The following is a 15724-nucleotide window of genomic DNA, read 5'->3' on the forward strand; positions in this document are numbered from 1 at the left end:
GAACTCCATTTGTGGAGTCGGTCGGGATCCATGGAGATTTTTGTGGATTTACTGTGAGCAGTAATTCCATGGAGGTAAATCTGCAAATTATGCAGGTAAGTGGATTATTTACCTCCAGCTATACACTGGTGGTAAATCCTCCACTTTACATTTAAATTCGGACAGCAGTGCAGAAGCAATGGTAGTAATTCCGTTGCTGCTGAAAAAGTGGTGGTAACATAATTACCACCAAAAAGTCTACTGAATCGACGAACTTGCAACAAGGCGCAGTGGGTATTGAGTAATTAATACATCAGCCAATTCATTGTGTATGTTTCAAGCTTTCCCCCATGTATATACTTACACATAAATAAATAACTGTCTGTAATTTAAGGCCACAACCATGGGGGTTTTCGCTACCAATGTAAAGGTAGAATTACATGACAAATAATGGCAAAACCAAGTACATTCATATTTTTATTTGCGTGATATTTGGAACTATCCTTTTAAATGAATTACTTGGCTAGCAAAGTGGAAATAAGAACAATCTTGATCTAGTAAACGGTGTGAATTATTATGTACTAGATGAGAAATTCAAAAAGACAGAATCCTTCTACGAATAATCTTCACTTAAAAAATATAGGCTTTTATGGACAGACATATATTTAACCACAGGGTATACAGGCAAACAACCACAAGTGAAACAATGGGTCGCTTGTGATCGGAATTTAGGAATTCTGAGAAAGCCGAAGCATTGATGCCAGAAGCAGCACAGGTTGTTCTGAATTCATAGCTGCCTTCCTTCCTGCGTCATCTTTTCTCACAACTTATGTGCCGGCTTTTTAGGAGGGAATTACAGGTCCGTATCCTTCTTCCACCGATTTACTTATTCCGTTTTTCCGGTAGAATTCTAAACGCACCAGACCAATGCGGACGTGCTCTCTGGTCACATGATCAGCTTGGAGTTTCAGATGCCTGCCGCACTCGGAGGATGCCAATACATGCATAGGCCTTGCGGCTTCCTGAGAAAAAAGATGCATCAAAGTTAAACACATTTTCACCATTACATTGGGGAAAGCGGCCCAAACAGCCAATTTTAAAACATGTCCTCACATACGGTTTTAAAAATAGTGTAACAAAACACTGACATATGATATTTGCTAAGAGCGAGTAACAACACACTGAATACATCCTTTGCTTCAAAGATATATGGGGACAAGGATAAATGCAAGGAAGGGGGTGGGTGGATGGATCGGTATCTGGTCATTGCATCTAATGCCATTCCATCGAAATTTTTCCATCTAAAAAATGTGCATCGAATGCATGTTTTTGGGAAGGTAAAGGGTACATTTTTGTTCAGGAGGATTTTAAAGGGTAAAAAACTGGGTCTGCCCCCCCCCCAACCCCAAAGAAATAAATTAATGAAAATGCATTCGATGCTAATTTTTTAGATGGAAAGGATTTGATGCAATGACCATAAACCAATGGATCCATGCTTCATTGGAGAGCAGTAAGAGGAGTAGAAAACCAGTGCACCAGTACCCACACAAAAGAGGCCCATCGTGCAGAGGCCTACCGGGAAATCACAAGAGTTCCTCGTAGGCCAGTCCAGCACTGCCATCACCATTTAAAACTGTGTTCACTTGTCACACCTTAGTACCATTTCATTCCAGCGACAGATTTCAATTGCTCCCATTAGGGCCCTCATTATAAGTTATTCGGCAATGGAAAAAAAGCACAGTATTTGGAAAGAAATAAATGCTGCCTGCTTATGAGGTCGAAATCGACATCCAAACAGCACCACTTTTTACCTCTCCCTGAAAACAAATCCACCCCCCACTGCGAGAAAAATCATGTTGTCCTTTCAGTGACAGGCCTCAATGCCCCCCCCCGTCCCTTCAACATAGCAGTCTAAACTTCGCAGGTGGACCCCAAGAAGGTGTGATAATCTGGGCCTCTTGGAACCCACATTTCCAGCACCTTTATGAATGAGACGCAGACAACTCATTATTAGTCCGTTTGGGGTCGCCCTGCAGAGTTTTGTCACATATCTTGAAGATGTACCGTTGTGCATCCCTCTCCTTAAGGGACAAAGCAATGTTACTTTATTGGAAGGAGAAAACAATGTCACCCTGATCTTTTGTGTAGAGGTGAACATTGGCAGTATTTGGGGTATTTTTCAAGCTCATAATCGGGCAGTGTTTAACTCCTACGATATTCCCAGTCTAGCAGCTGAGGTAAACACATCATGAGACCATTATCAGGTAGATGGTAACAATAGGTAGTATTTTCAATGTCCTCCCCACATCGCTTATGCCACTAACCTTTTATACCATGCCAGTAACTACCGCATGAGGGCAATGTCAGCAGATGACATCCAGTACAGAGAATTAACGGCTGCACTTTTTTTCTGGAGTCGATTTGGATATGTGTTAATTTACCTTCATCTGAATTTCTATATTATTCATGAACAAATGGGGGAAGCAAAATGTGGATGCAAGAGGTTTAATAGTCGTACATTGTTATGCATTGGCCTACCACAGGTCTAATCCATCAATGATTGGCCCCTATGTACAGCATATTTCATCTTTAAAACCTTGTGTTTCAGAGTACAGGAACAGTACATTGAGTTGTCCTAATGCTTCTCCCTGCTTGTGATAAATATGAGTGAGTGCTGGTCACCAGATTTTCTTCATTTTTTCCAATGATCCCTTCAGGCAATATATTGTATTTCCATAAAAGAAAAATGTGCTCTTTAACACTCGTTTGTATTGCTGGAAAGTATCTGAATGAGTCTCCTTACAAGCTCTAGTTTAGCAAGTGACAGGTTTTTCTAAGCAGAGAGCAATACCAAAAACATTGTATTCCGTTTCTCGTTTTCATTATTATGGACATATGTTATTGATGTAGTAGTTGATTGCAAGACTAATAGCCTGTTAAAGGGTTTGGATATGTTATCTTTTGTAATACAGCCAGTGTAAAGAAAGGTAGGGGGTCTATATGGTAGAGGAGAGGCACAGAAGACCCCAGCCAAGATTCTCTATTATGGTAGCAATGGACAAGCAATCAAGGCCTAGCTTTTCGGGAGGTGATGCAGGCTGGTTCTTAAGTACATTGTAGTCCCCGAACCCCCACAAAGGAATGTCCACACACTGTATTACTGAAAACACAGTCTTTATATAATTAATATTCAAAAGTATGTACACGATCACAATAACGCACTTTGTACTCGGAAATCAACAATGATAAATATATACAATTCTAAAGTGGTACCACCAATGTTATTGAATCTCATTAAAGTGCATCAACTGTACGGTTAAAATGTCACACAGGTCAATAACGAGGACACCAGCAATAGAGATAGGAACGAAAGTAAGATGGTTGAAACAATAGGCAGAATGCTGGCCCCGTTACCTAGACACAGTTCTGTGTGGAGATCCCCCCACCTGGACAACCTGTAAAATAAAGATATATAGTACAAGCCCAGTCCATATATTGTTCAATAGCCTTATTTCCTCCTATTAAGGTTTTACCCCCCCCCCAATGTACCTGGTGGAGTAGAGTTCTCCGAAGATGCGTCGACCGATCCTTGTTGAGTGACTCCCTTGAAAGCAGGAGCCACGGATCGTCGAGAGGCGTCGAGGAACTCGGCGTTCGGTGTCGGGGAATCGACAGCCCTTCTTGAGTGCCCTCCCTCTAAGGCAGGAGTCACGGGTCGTCGAACATCCGACGGCGAACAGGTTGAACTACGGCCGTGAAGTGGCAGCTTCGTTCCTAGCGGTGCTCATCGACGACAGAGCTTTGGCGTCCTGCAAGGAAGAGGCTTGCGGGGCACCTCGGTGACGATAGTTCTTGACCGCAAAGACATGATGAAGAACTGTGGCCCAGCAAGGGCGTCGAGTCGTTGACGTCTCTGTGGTCTTTAGGTGGCGGGAAACCCACCGGCGGATGCTCCTCGATGCGTCGACGGTCGGGCCTTCTCCAGCAGGATAAAGTGGGCAACGATGCAGACGAGAGCGTCCGATGATCAATTGAAGTTCTTAGGCAAACGGGAGCACGGCGGCTCCGGTCGGCGATGGTGGTCGTCGACAGTGGTGGACAATAGTCCGGGTGCTTCTCTTTGAGATTCCGCGGCAGTCCTTGTCTTGGGTCAGCAGCCTGTCGAAGGTCTGTCTACCAGGGAGCTTTGGCAAAGATCAGCTGTGCACGATGGTCCCTCGGGAAGAGGGCGCCTTACCAGGTCCTCTCTAGGTCAGTCCTTGGAGGCACAGCAGCTTTCAGATAGTGAAGGAGAGCAACAGCAATTCTTCTCATCCAGCAGAGCTTCAAGGTGAAGCTTCAGTTGCTCCAGTTACTCGTCGTAGTGGACTTCAGCTTCTGAACACGATTCCTAGCAGTGAGAGGTCCCCAGATATACTGTTGATCTACCATTCATTCCGCTGGGTCACACTCAAGCATCCAATCGCGACTAAGGGCATTCATACAGGCAGGCAGCCAATCAGGCACACAAGGTATTCAGGCCATTCACTTCTCTCCAGACACTCACAACAAGTTATGTGTATTGGGACAAGTACCGAGCCATTCAACACTCCAAGCTGCATTCATACCGGTTTCGGGCAGGGCTGTCTTAGTCATTGTGTCAACCACCAGATACTAGACATCCACAACACAGAATGCATATTCGTCACACACTCTATTCACCCAGGTCCGACCCACAGGAGGTACCCACAACATACATCACCGGGAAGGCTCCAGCGAGTCTGGCCGGGCCTTCACAACAACACCATATATGGCACCTCCACCCAACAGCCAGTCAGGGGGAAGGTACAGAGTCAGGGCTGCCCAGGACTTCGGGAAAACAAAGTAATGGGTAATAGAAAGCAAGAGGCCACAGGGGCCATCTTGTTTTCCATCAGGAATAAACTGATCCCAATGGCAGGGCCGGGGTATCCCAAAATGGAGGATGATCGGCGCACCTGTCAAATTCAGCATGGAGCTGCCACCAGCCCATACCCTGCTCTGCGGGCCACCCACAGGTGCCCAAAAACATACACTAGGGGCGCAGGGTTGCACCACCACCCATGGGTGCCCTAAGGGTATCCCACGTGTCCGTTCACCAAACCAAGAGAGAGAGAGCTGCACCGCCAGGAGTCCCACATGAACTCCTGCGCGGAAAACACGACAGAACACACGATAAAAAGCAGTAAAGGACAAGGATACGGAGGCCCTGTCCCTCCGATGCATTTCCAGCATCACAGCCAGGCTCGTTTACCGCTCCTACATGTGGAAAATACTTGGAACACAGAAACGTCTGTATTTTATGGGACCAAGCAGTGGAGTAACTTTGCTGAAAATGTTGGGGGGAAATGGCATCTAAATGAAAGTGGGACAAAAAAGTGTGCCACAAAAATTGGGGGTGGGGGGACAAACATCCTTGTCTACCCCTAAAATGACGCCCAGGGGACCAAGCCAGATTTCCATCTAGTCTTTGCCTTGGTCTGGAAGGTTGCTCAGAGCAATTGCCAGTAGTTAAGATTCATTGATACCCTTCCAGACACCAACCTTCAGTTTTGCATCCATAACAACCCACTTTCAGGCCATGGTCCTTTGCTAGTTTGTTATTAGGAAGTTGTTGCATAACATTATATACATAGCCTCGACATTAACCTACCTTCCTGTATTCTGTGTTACAAGGATTTGGCCTAACAATCTATTTCTGCACTATTTTCGCTTGCTCATACGAGACTTCTGTGTATAATTTAAAAACTGTGTCTTGGATAGCATTAGGGCTTTTTTACTAACTATTATTTTTCCATAAATCTGCTGAACCTAAGTTTTAGCTTGTTTAGATTTGCCTTGATACACCAGGACCATTCCTGCATATTGGCAGTTTTGTTACGTGTTTACTTTTCTTGTGATTTTTATGGACTTCCTCTCCGGTTCCAAATAGAATCCAGGTTTTAAGGGCTGTAATTGCCTTGACAATTTTTTTGTGTATGTAAATTATTATAATATTGTGTCACAGTTAAAATAAGTTTTAACACTGATACAATATACAAACGTAAAATAGGACATAGATTTCAATGAACCTTGTACAAACACATTGGGCCTCATTGCGAGGTAGGTGTTAAGGGATTACTGGCACCGGTAAGGACACCGGTGCCGGTAATCCCTTACCACGCTATTCCGAGGTCCCTTAGCAAGTCCCTTCCTTAACGCCTGGTTTGCAGTACCGTTATTAGCTCCATCCCCATTCCCATTGAGCCCTATGGGGGCTCGAATGGGAATGGGGAATGGTTCCCGGAATGGGGACTTACCAGGTCCTCCAAGGTTAGAATGACCCGGTAAATCCCTATTTCGGAAACCCGGACCCGGAATGTGGTAAGGGGGTAGCCATGGTGCTAATAGCACCATGGCTACCTCCTACCTCGTAATGAGGCCCATTGTAAATTAATCCTATCTAAGACGGTTTATAGTTAATATTTCGAATTCAATTATTTCGAATGCAAAAATGTCGAAAACCTTAAGTCGAATTTTTTTTCTGAATGTTTCTTTTTCTTTTTTTTTAATGGGGGGGTTCCCCCCAAACCCCTGTTTTTTTTTACACTTTATTTTACTTACCAAAACTCCAAAAAAAGTATTAAATAAAAAAATTATACATTCGAATTTTTTTTTTTCGACATAAAGTTTTCGACATTTTTGCATTAAAAAAAATGCGTTTGACATACTGACTGGACACCATCTAAGACATATCTATAAAACATTTATCATACATATTCATTGTTCTTATCCCCAGGCATTATACTGACAAAAAATTCATCTATTCTAAAAATCATAATATAAATATCACAGGATGAGTGATAGTGGTTCATACTTTAGCTAATGTTAAAAAAGGAGGACTGCAGAGTTGCTGTCTGTTATTGTTCATCAATGATTCCTAAGACATGGGTCCAAAGCCACATAAAGAGTTACATAGAATCATAGAACTTCCCGAAACCCAATATGCCCAAAAATCATCAGATTCTATATTTCGTATATCAAATAAAATTCCACTGCAGTTTGGCAACCACATATACTACATAAACATTTTGCTCTTGAATTCTTGAGTTCCGTGCCACAGACCATAAACAAAGGCAAATAACTGAATTGAAGCAACATTATAAATCTGCGAAATCTGCTATAAGGAATAACACTTAAATAGCGTTGTCAGCTGATAGATTAAAATCTTGCATAGGATACTTAGTTAAGGTAAACATAGTGGCAAGATAATCAATTTTTGCGACTTTTAAAAAAATGATTTCTCAACAGAGACAGTCCAAGGCTCAGACCACACTACCAATTATTTTTTCCATGAAAATGCCTTCGTACTTCAGCAAATTCATATAGCTACTTGAGTTTTGTTTTAATTCTGCCAAAGGAGACATCCAAGCAGACTCATGATTTGGTCATACAGACTCATAAGCATTTATAATATATTCCTTTTAATCACAAAGGTCAGATTGATCAAGGTGAGACTTCATTCAAAAGCAATAGGCTGTATCGCAAATCCTAGCCAGAGTCCAAATGTAGATCTCCAGCTCTTGCCCTCCAAAATGTCCAGCCCATTAAATTTCAGTTGCATGTAGGTCTCCGAAATCTAGAGTTTTCCAGGGACTATACCAGTATTAGACAATGTAACCCCCTTATTGCTTGTCCTAGGGGCATGAGGAATTGCATTGGGCACATTTTTCTTGGCAGTTAGCCCTGTTATTGAAGACCCACCTGTGGAGCTGATACATTTTTTAGCTGCCATGAATTTACTGACTGCACTTGCACAAACCATTGATTGCACATTAATTGCAGTTATATTTAACTAATTAGGCCCCTAAGTACTTAAAAGCTTTGACTTGTTCGATCTTTTGGCTATCTAAAAACCAATTTAGATTACCTTTCCGACAGGGATTTCCAATGGGCATTATTTTCGTCTTCTTGTGATCTATTTTCAGGCCATTGGCTATGTAATAAACTGACAGAGCATTTAATGAATTTTGTATTCCGATGGCAGTTTGATCTATCAACACAATAATATCGGCATATCCAACCCATAGATTATGCTTTTCTCCTAATGTAGGGGAACATTGTGCACCATTGTTAGTGCAAGAATTTGTTATTATGTTGTACATATCTTCCTCCTGCCTATTATGACCATTATTGTGTCTCAGATAAACGCTTTTTACCATCCCAGATTGTTATCACAGTAAAGCCTACATGGTTGATTATATCGTAGAGTATAGTTAATAGGTATCTTTGGATATAATTTGGCAATTATGGCACCATCTTTCAGCATGCATCCACACATTCTACTCACTCCCTATGGCCTCGAATCCCTGATTCACAGTTGCATGTCTTGAGATGAACCCCTCTTTCCTACTGCTTCCCTCCTCGACTCTTGGGTTGCATACTAACACTCACTGTCAGGACAAAAGGCAAAAGATGAAAGGAGTGCCAAGATACGGGTGAGGAGTTCAAGTGAGCTCTATTACATGAACACGCAGCATTTAGTAATATAGACAACCTGATATGTAAATAAAAAATATAAATAATAGTGGGAACTGTGTAGATGCTGCTACCACACATGAAAGCATTCATTATTGCTTTGCTACGCTGGGAAGGCTAATTGATTAAAAGATGAATTTTCTGAAATACTGTAAAAATCAGTTGTTAAATTAATAAAACCTAGAGAATGGCTTATTCACAGAGAGTTAAACTGAGATAAAATGAGAAATGCAGAATTGAACATTAAGTGAAAAAAGCCTGTTACCGCAATGCATGAATGTTGGTGATGTTACACGAGGAACCTTGACTAGGAGGTGGACGAAATTGTTACAGCATGCTTTGCTGCAGAAAGCGAAATTAGTAATACATTTAGATATGAAAGTATTAATGTGGATCAAGGGCTTATTATACTCAGTAGATAGAATCTATCACACAACATTACATGTTCTTGGCATTGTGGGGCATTGGGGGGAAACAAAGGAATTTTGACTGGATGAACTTATAGATCATTATGGAAAGTGTAGCCAGAAGGAAAAGGGATATAAAAAGTGATTGTTTCTTCTCTTTTTCAAAGAGAAATATGCAAAGAGAAAAATTAAGGAAAAGAAAAGGCATTTTGCTGTTTGTTTCTGGGGATTTGTTTACTACATTTTGAACTGGATGCTGGTGCTCTTCTAAATCAACAGAAAATACAACGCATTTGTACTCAAAGAATGTGAGTTGATTTTTGCCTCTGAACATTTTACAAAATAAATGGACAGCTGAGGGCAGCCTGGGATACTGTAAACAAATATGGCTCGCTTCCACTAGACTAGAATAAGGGGTCATGGAAGGGGGAGGCTAAAGTTTGCAGACATATTTTTGTTTACTTGCTATCTTTATTCAACCTTGAACATGCCAAAAAAATCAGGACACCGCGGATGTAAGTATTTAATTCAGTTCATGGGAGACAAATGATTAATATTCTAAAGTGAAAGTATTTCAGGGATGAGGGACCGTATTTGGCACAGTGCCCCAAGCCACGCATGGCAGTTTAAATTGCTTGAAGAATTTAGACCAAAGATAGTTTTTGTTGATGTTTCTATATGAGTGTGTTATGGAAGTTTGTTTATTGGGACTAATGCAACACATTTAATTTTAATGTGAATATTGATCGTTCACTGACCTGCTGTATACTGGAGCTGCAATACATTCGGCCTCATTACGAGTATGGTGGTAGCCATGCCGCTAAAAGCGGCATGGCTACCCCCATACCGGGTACCGGGTCTGGGTTCCAGGAATAGGGAATTACCGGGCCATTCCGACCTTGGAGGGCCCGGTAATTCCCTTTCCCGGGACCAGGAAACGGTACATCCCCATTCTTATTTGAGCCCACATAGGGCTCAATGGGAATGGGGAGGATGCTAACAACGTTAATGACGGACCCGTTGTTAGCATCCTGGACTGCTAGCGGGTCCTGCTCTGCACGTCTGGTCTGACCAGGCGTGCAGAGCGGGGCCTGCTGCAGACCTCGTAATGTGGCAGCCCCGAATGAGCTGTGCCAGTCCCTTACCGGCACTGTTCATTCCGCGGCCGCCACACTCCTAATGAGGGCCAATATCTGTAATTTCCAAGAAGAAGGTTTCATGAAGTGTGATTTTCTGGTTTAATAAACATATGTTTTCATAAGTACACGTTTAGCTGTGAGATTAAATTGATATTACGGAAAAATGGTGGGCTGGCTTTAATAAAAACTGGTCGAGCGGCGACTCCTTAATATGCCTATTTCATCTGGTTGTCTGCTGCTTTGTAGCTCGCTGCCTGTTGGGTTATTTGCTAATAACTTTGTCGTGTCTTGCTAAGAAAGTGGATATAGCCAGAAACCGCTAGTAATTACTGTAGTATTGTAACTTCTCAAGACTGCACCAAAATGAGACATTAACACCACAATTTATTTCATTGGAGTTGCTTCATTTCTTTATTTTTGGTATATTATCTGATTATTATAGACTGGTGTCCTTAAGTTAACACGTGTTTCGGCTGAGTCCAGCCTTCCTCAAAACTGGGCGTGATCTGGTAATTTACAATTTTTCACATATGTACATAAGCGCATATTGTATATCCAAAATAAAACAGTACAACATAGTAGACATACAAATAATGGATTTGCAAGATGCAATGTAGTTAGATATGTACAAATGATAATAACCCAAAATCAATCATGATTAATAGACAGCGATAGTAGGGTTGGTGTAGGGGAGGATTGTTGGGGGAAAGGAGAGAAAAACAAAAAGAAACACCTTGTATTCAAGAAATAATATATTGATGGTATTCACAAAAACGTAATGGTGTAAGGAAACCTATTTAAGATTTTCAGGTGGAATGTAAAAAGTCTGCTTACCAAAATCTTTTCAGTTTCGACATTTCTAGGGTTAGATCCCTCTTTTCGTGTGAACAATAGTGAACTGACTATTAGTATGAGGACAGGGATATGTTGAATGATTAAGAGAAAAAAATCTGCCATTTTTTTAAAAACTGGATTGTAATATGCTTGGTTCGTGCACTTTTATTTGCATTAAACTATTCTGCATTGTTAGTGATGGTTTCTTACTGCATGTATGGATGGAAACGTTTCCATTACAAATCTGTCAATACTGTTACTTGAATTGATATTACTGCTCAGGTATAAATATCACTTCATAGAAGTTTTAAAGCCTTGGCAAGTGGCACAAAGAGGCCCGTAGTATGTTGAATCTCTTTTTACATGGATGTACATTTATTTTACTCATGGCTAAATGACTCTATTCATTTAATATAAAGTGCTGAATCCCCATTCTATGTACCTCAAAAATTGATATTAGTGTTGGATTGGCTCAAAATGAGCGCTCCAAACTTCTCTTATCTGACACTGATATCTCTGAAATAGCAAACTCATATTAGTAGTAAAGCAATCTTTTCCCCGGTGCTCTGCGCAGATCTGCTCTAGCGTGTGCTCATTTCTTTGTAAAAGTCGCGTTGAGGCGTTATGCGATTTAACAGATCATCTAAGACGTCTCCCTTCACTTTACTTTTACAATGTACGTGCATCCATTCGAATTCAGGTTTTTCAAGATGCTTGCCAGTTTCTCTGCATTGTCAGTAATACATTGGTGATGTGTTTTTGATACGGAAAGGCATAGAAGTGCAATTTGAGGAGTTCACAAAAAGGATTAACAAACAATTTTGGAATAAAATTCACAGAAACGTGTGATAGAAATAACATCGACTGGGGATTGAGCACTTTATATAAAATGAATAGAGTCATTTAGCCATGAGTAAAATAAATGTACAGGGGACGGAGAATTTCTAGAGGCACACACTTGACTTTTAAGCTAAAACATTTATTCGTACAGGGATCTAGCCCATTAAAACATGAAAGGACTAGAGAGACCACAGAAGACGAATGGTAAGGTTTATTATAAAGTAGCAATGTTAAAATTAATAGAACTTGACAATTTAATGTTCAAATAAGCCGTCTCACCTAGTGAAGACCTTGGACTTTGTTACTAAGGTGCAAATTAAGGAGCATGTATTGGACATAACCAAACCTACACAAGTAGGAATTCAAAGCACTATTAGTTCTAATTAAGTAATCGATGAGCCATGGTATTTTGGAATTAGCAACAGAGAATGGACAGAATTTAAGGAATATGCAAAATGTTTGTGTTATACAAGGATGGCCTTACTGATCCGCTTTATTTGTGTCATACTGAGATTGTCTTATTTACTTGCTTCACATACTTACCTTGTAATTATTTTTTATTTTATTACTTTCTCTCTGTAAGCTCCCTCTACTCCTCCCTAATCCCAACCATAACTGTCTGTCATGTTTATTATTTTTGATTGCCAATACATTCTATATATACTTTTGGCCAAATTATATGTTTGTCTTATAATTTGATTTAGTGTTATGATGTGGATATAAATACCCATGTTCAGTATTAAAAACAAAATAAATATGCCCGGATTTGAAAAAGGCAGATTGCCGAAACACGTGTCATCCAAAGGGCACACAATATCAGATAAATAAACTGTGGTGATGGTGATAAATCTTGGTGCTTGTTCTCATTGAGTATTATCAGAATTATCTTAAGGAGCAGTATTTGGCTTTTCGCTGTTACACTCTCTTGAGACGCAACAAGAATTAGACTAAAAGCAAAACAAAAGGAATAACATTAGAGGAGTCACCGAGCCGACCTCTGCAAAGAAAATAGCTTCTGGTTTACTTTAATATAAACATTTGAAATTAATACAAATAAAAAAATAAATTACATATACAAATTATGCCGACGATACACAAATTCTTATCACCCTTACCGGCAACCACACCGTGTGCTTTCTCAGAATAAGCTCGATCTATGAAGTCACTCAATCCTGGATGGCTGAACATAGATTTTGTCTGAACAATGAATAAACTAAGCTGCTCCTTACCGGCCTACGGGCCAAACTATCAAAATGGAAGCAAGCCTAGAAAGCCTTCACCATCGACGACCATATCATCCCTGTTGCTGTGTGTCAAAACTCTAGGCGTGTACCTGAACTCCTCACTAAGAATGATACACCAAGTCAACCACATTGCAGCATCATCAGACTGTGCAACTAAGCTCATTACTGCCAGCAAACCCTTCCTGTCCTCCAAGAACTGGCATGAAGTGGCATGTGCCCTCATAAGATCCAAATTCGATTCCTGTAACTCTTTCCCGTGTAGCACTTTCGAATCAAACCCTCACAAACTACAAGTCATTCAAAACAATGAGCTCTGGGCAGCCCTAGACATTGATAGGCAAGACCACCTCTCGCAAGCTATAAAATCCACCCACTGGCTCATGGACAAGGACAGAATCAAGTTTAAGAGCTTGTCCATCACCCACCGATGCCTATCAAATGACACTCCTCCTTATCTCTCCCAGAAAATCCAGAATCACTCCTTGGTGATGCCAGTAAGATCAGCTTACACACATCGTCTTACCACACCCAGATTCCACACAAATAAATCTGGGTGCTCCAGATTCCCAGTCGGGGCTTCCGCCCCCTCTGGAATACGCTGCCCCCACCTGCGAGGCGAACCCTCCTACAACAGCTTCAGAAAGAACCTTAAAACCTACCTTTTTAACTGACACTCCCCCCACTGCTGAACTCCCTCACCCATAGCTGAGCTACAACTGTCCTCCCCCTTTCTGCAACCAGCACCTATATGCCCATAGGATTTGTGTGCTTGGTTATAAATGTACAAATAAAATAAAGTAATAAATGAAATAATAAATAGAATATGAGAACGGTCATGCAGGCACACACAGAAGCCTTATGAATCATTTATAATAAATAAATAGTTAATTAATGGAAATGTATGCCATTGGACATTTTCTTTCAGGATACTGCAGCTATTGACTGGGTAATATGTGTAAAAATATTTCTACATTGTTCTTATACTACAGCAGTGACCGAGTACTAAAACACATTTGAAAAATGTTTAGGTTGTTTTATTAGTCCTGTTAAAATGTTTAACTATTCCAAAAAAATAATTAAGTTACTAAAACAATTTCAGAATTTCAAATATTTTGACTAGGCATCTGGGAATTAATTAGAAAATATTCATCTGTATTATTTTTCTATCTAACTCGTTTTTTATTATTTTTATTTAGAACTCATTTCAAAATTACTGAGATGACTATTTCAGTGTTTAAAAAAGTATTTAGAAAGCAAATTATTTGTGTGTGCAGAACGGAAGTCACAAAATGTCTCTGGTTGGAAAGAGATGATACAAACTGAAGTCACTGATACAGTTCTTAATGATCTTTGGGGTACTGGTACATTATTCAAGAATTGTCTTCTGAATATTTTTGAGTTGTGCAATTGCAAAACTGAGAGGAATTACATAATACGACTTGCAGTGAAGTTGCCTTTCTCATAGATAGATTTGTTGGGGACCGCGAGCAACTACACAACAGAATTATAAATCATCATCATGTCAACTTTATTTTAGAGAGTTTCCATAAATGTTAAACACAACACATACATTTGATACCAAAACATCAAAAATGAGAAATTAAAACCATTTGCTGTACACTATATTAATATGCCAACGTCCTACATGGAATACACTACTACATCCTATAATACTATTGTATATGATTCATAACAATTTCTCTCTTCCATGCACAAGATATAAAGGGAGACACAACAAAAATAACAAATAGTTTTTGCACATTTGCATAGGTTTTCAGCATTGATCAACCTCAACATACCCGTTCTTCAGACATTTACTGAAGTTCCTTCATCTTATGTCCTCATATTGTGGGCAGATGAACAAAAAATGCTGCAAAGATTCCCTTACATAGGTACATAAGGGACACAATGGGGTGTTTCTACTGTCCCACTTAGATTTAACCACTGCAAGGGGTAGATTACCTAATTCCATCTTTACAAAGAGCAATCTTCCCCTTTAATCTTCCACATGAGAGAGATATCCCTTCATATCAAAATCGTCTTTAAAAAGCAAATACTCATAGCCTGTTGATAGCTCTAAGCATTTGGAAACATATCCCCCCACAAATATAATAAGTATATTTATCGAGGACAGTTTGTTTGTTAGTCCTGTTAATGGCTTCAGGTCTCTTCCACAGCTCCTCCAACTCCAGTTTAAAAAGAAGGTGCCAGAACCACCCAAGAGAACTTGCCTTACTGTATGCCAGAACATCTTCCATTGCTTCAAGATATTTCCTATGGTAGTCGCTGACCAAAATGTGAATTCAGAGTAAAAAGAGATTTTTTATCTGCAATACCTCAGAGACCCAGCTCTAAATGCAAGGGAATATTTGGAGGGCTCATGGGTAACCATAATAGTCTTTTCAAGAAATAGTTTTCCGTGACTACCAAATTAGATACTTTAGCTGGACCCCAAATGTTCACACCATACAGGGTGCTAGCCAAAACTTGCATCCTATATATTTCCACCACTGGAAGGACAGAGTGGTACTTGACACGGCTAGCCAATGCCAGGATGCCATTAAATTTTCCTGCCAAACCCATATTAATCCTAGTCACATGCTCCTTCCAAGTTCCATCCTTACACAACCTTACACCTAAAAAATCAACATGGGGATCTTCTACAACCCTATCTTCTTCGATTTCAATTTCCATCCATGACCATCACCCTTGCTTCCTACCACACCTCATGAATTTCATTCTATTG

At 40.4% G+C, this 15724-nt stretch overlaps 1 protein-coding gene across 1 annotated transcript in view; it reads right to left on the reverse strand.

Annotated features, from left to right (window-relative positions):
- Nucleotides 1-443: 443 nt before the first annotated feature.
- The window catches only part of CFAP90 (cilia and flagella associated protein 90), a 170913-nt gene continuing 155632 nt past the window's right edge, over nt 444-15724 (reverse strand). Inside the window, exon 3 of the mRNA XM_069613843.1 lies at nt 444-1001. Within this exon, the coding sequence (XP_069469944.1) occupies nt 822-1001 (180 nt within the window). The 3' untranslated portion in view covers nt 444-821. The remainder of the gene's footprint in view (nt 1002-15724) is intronic.

The sequence above is a fragment of the Ambystoma mexicanum genome, chromosome 5p (genome assembly GCF_040938575.1).
Source record: "Ambystoma mexicanum isolate Mex_15411 chromosome 5p, UKY_AmexF1_1, whole genome shotgun sequence".
Lineage (NCBI taxonomy): Eukaryota > Metazoa > Chordata > Amphibia > Caudata > Ambystomatidae > Ambystoma > Ambystoma mexicanum.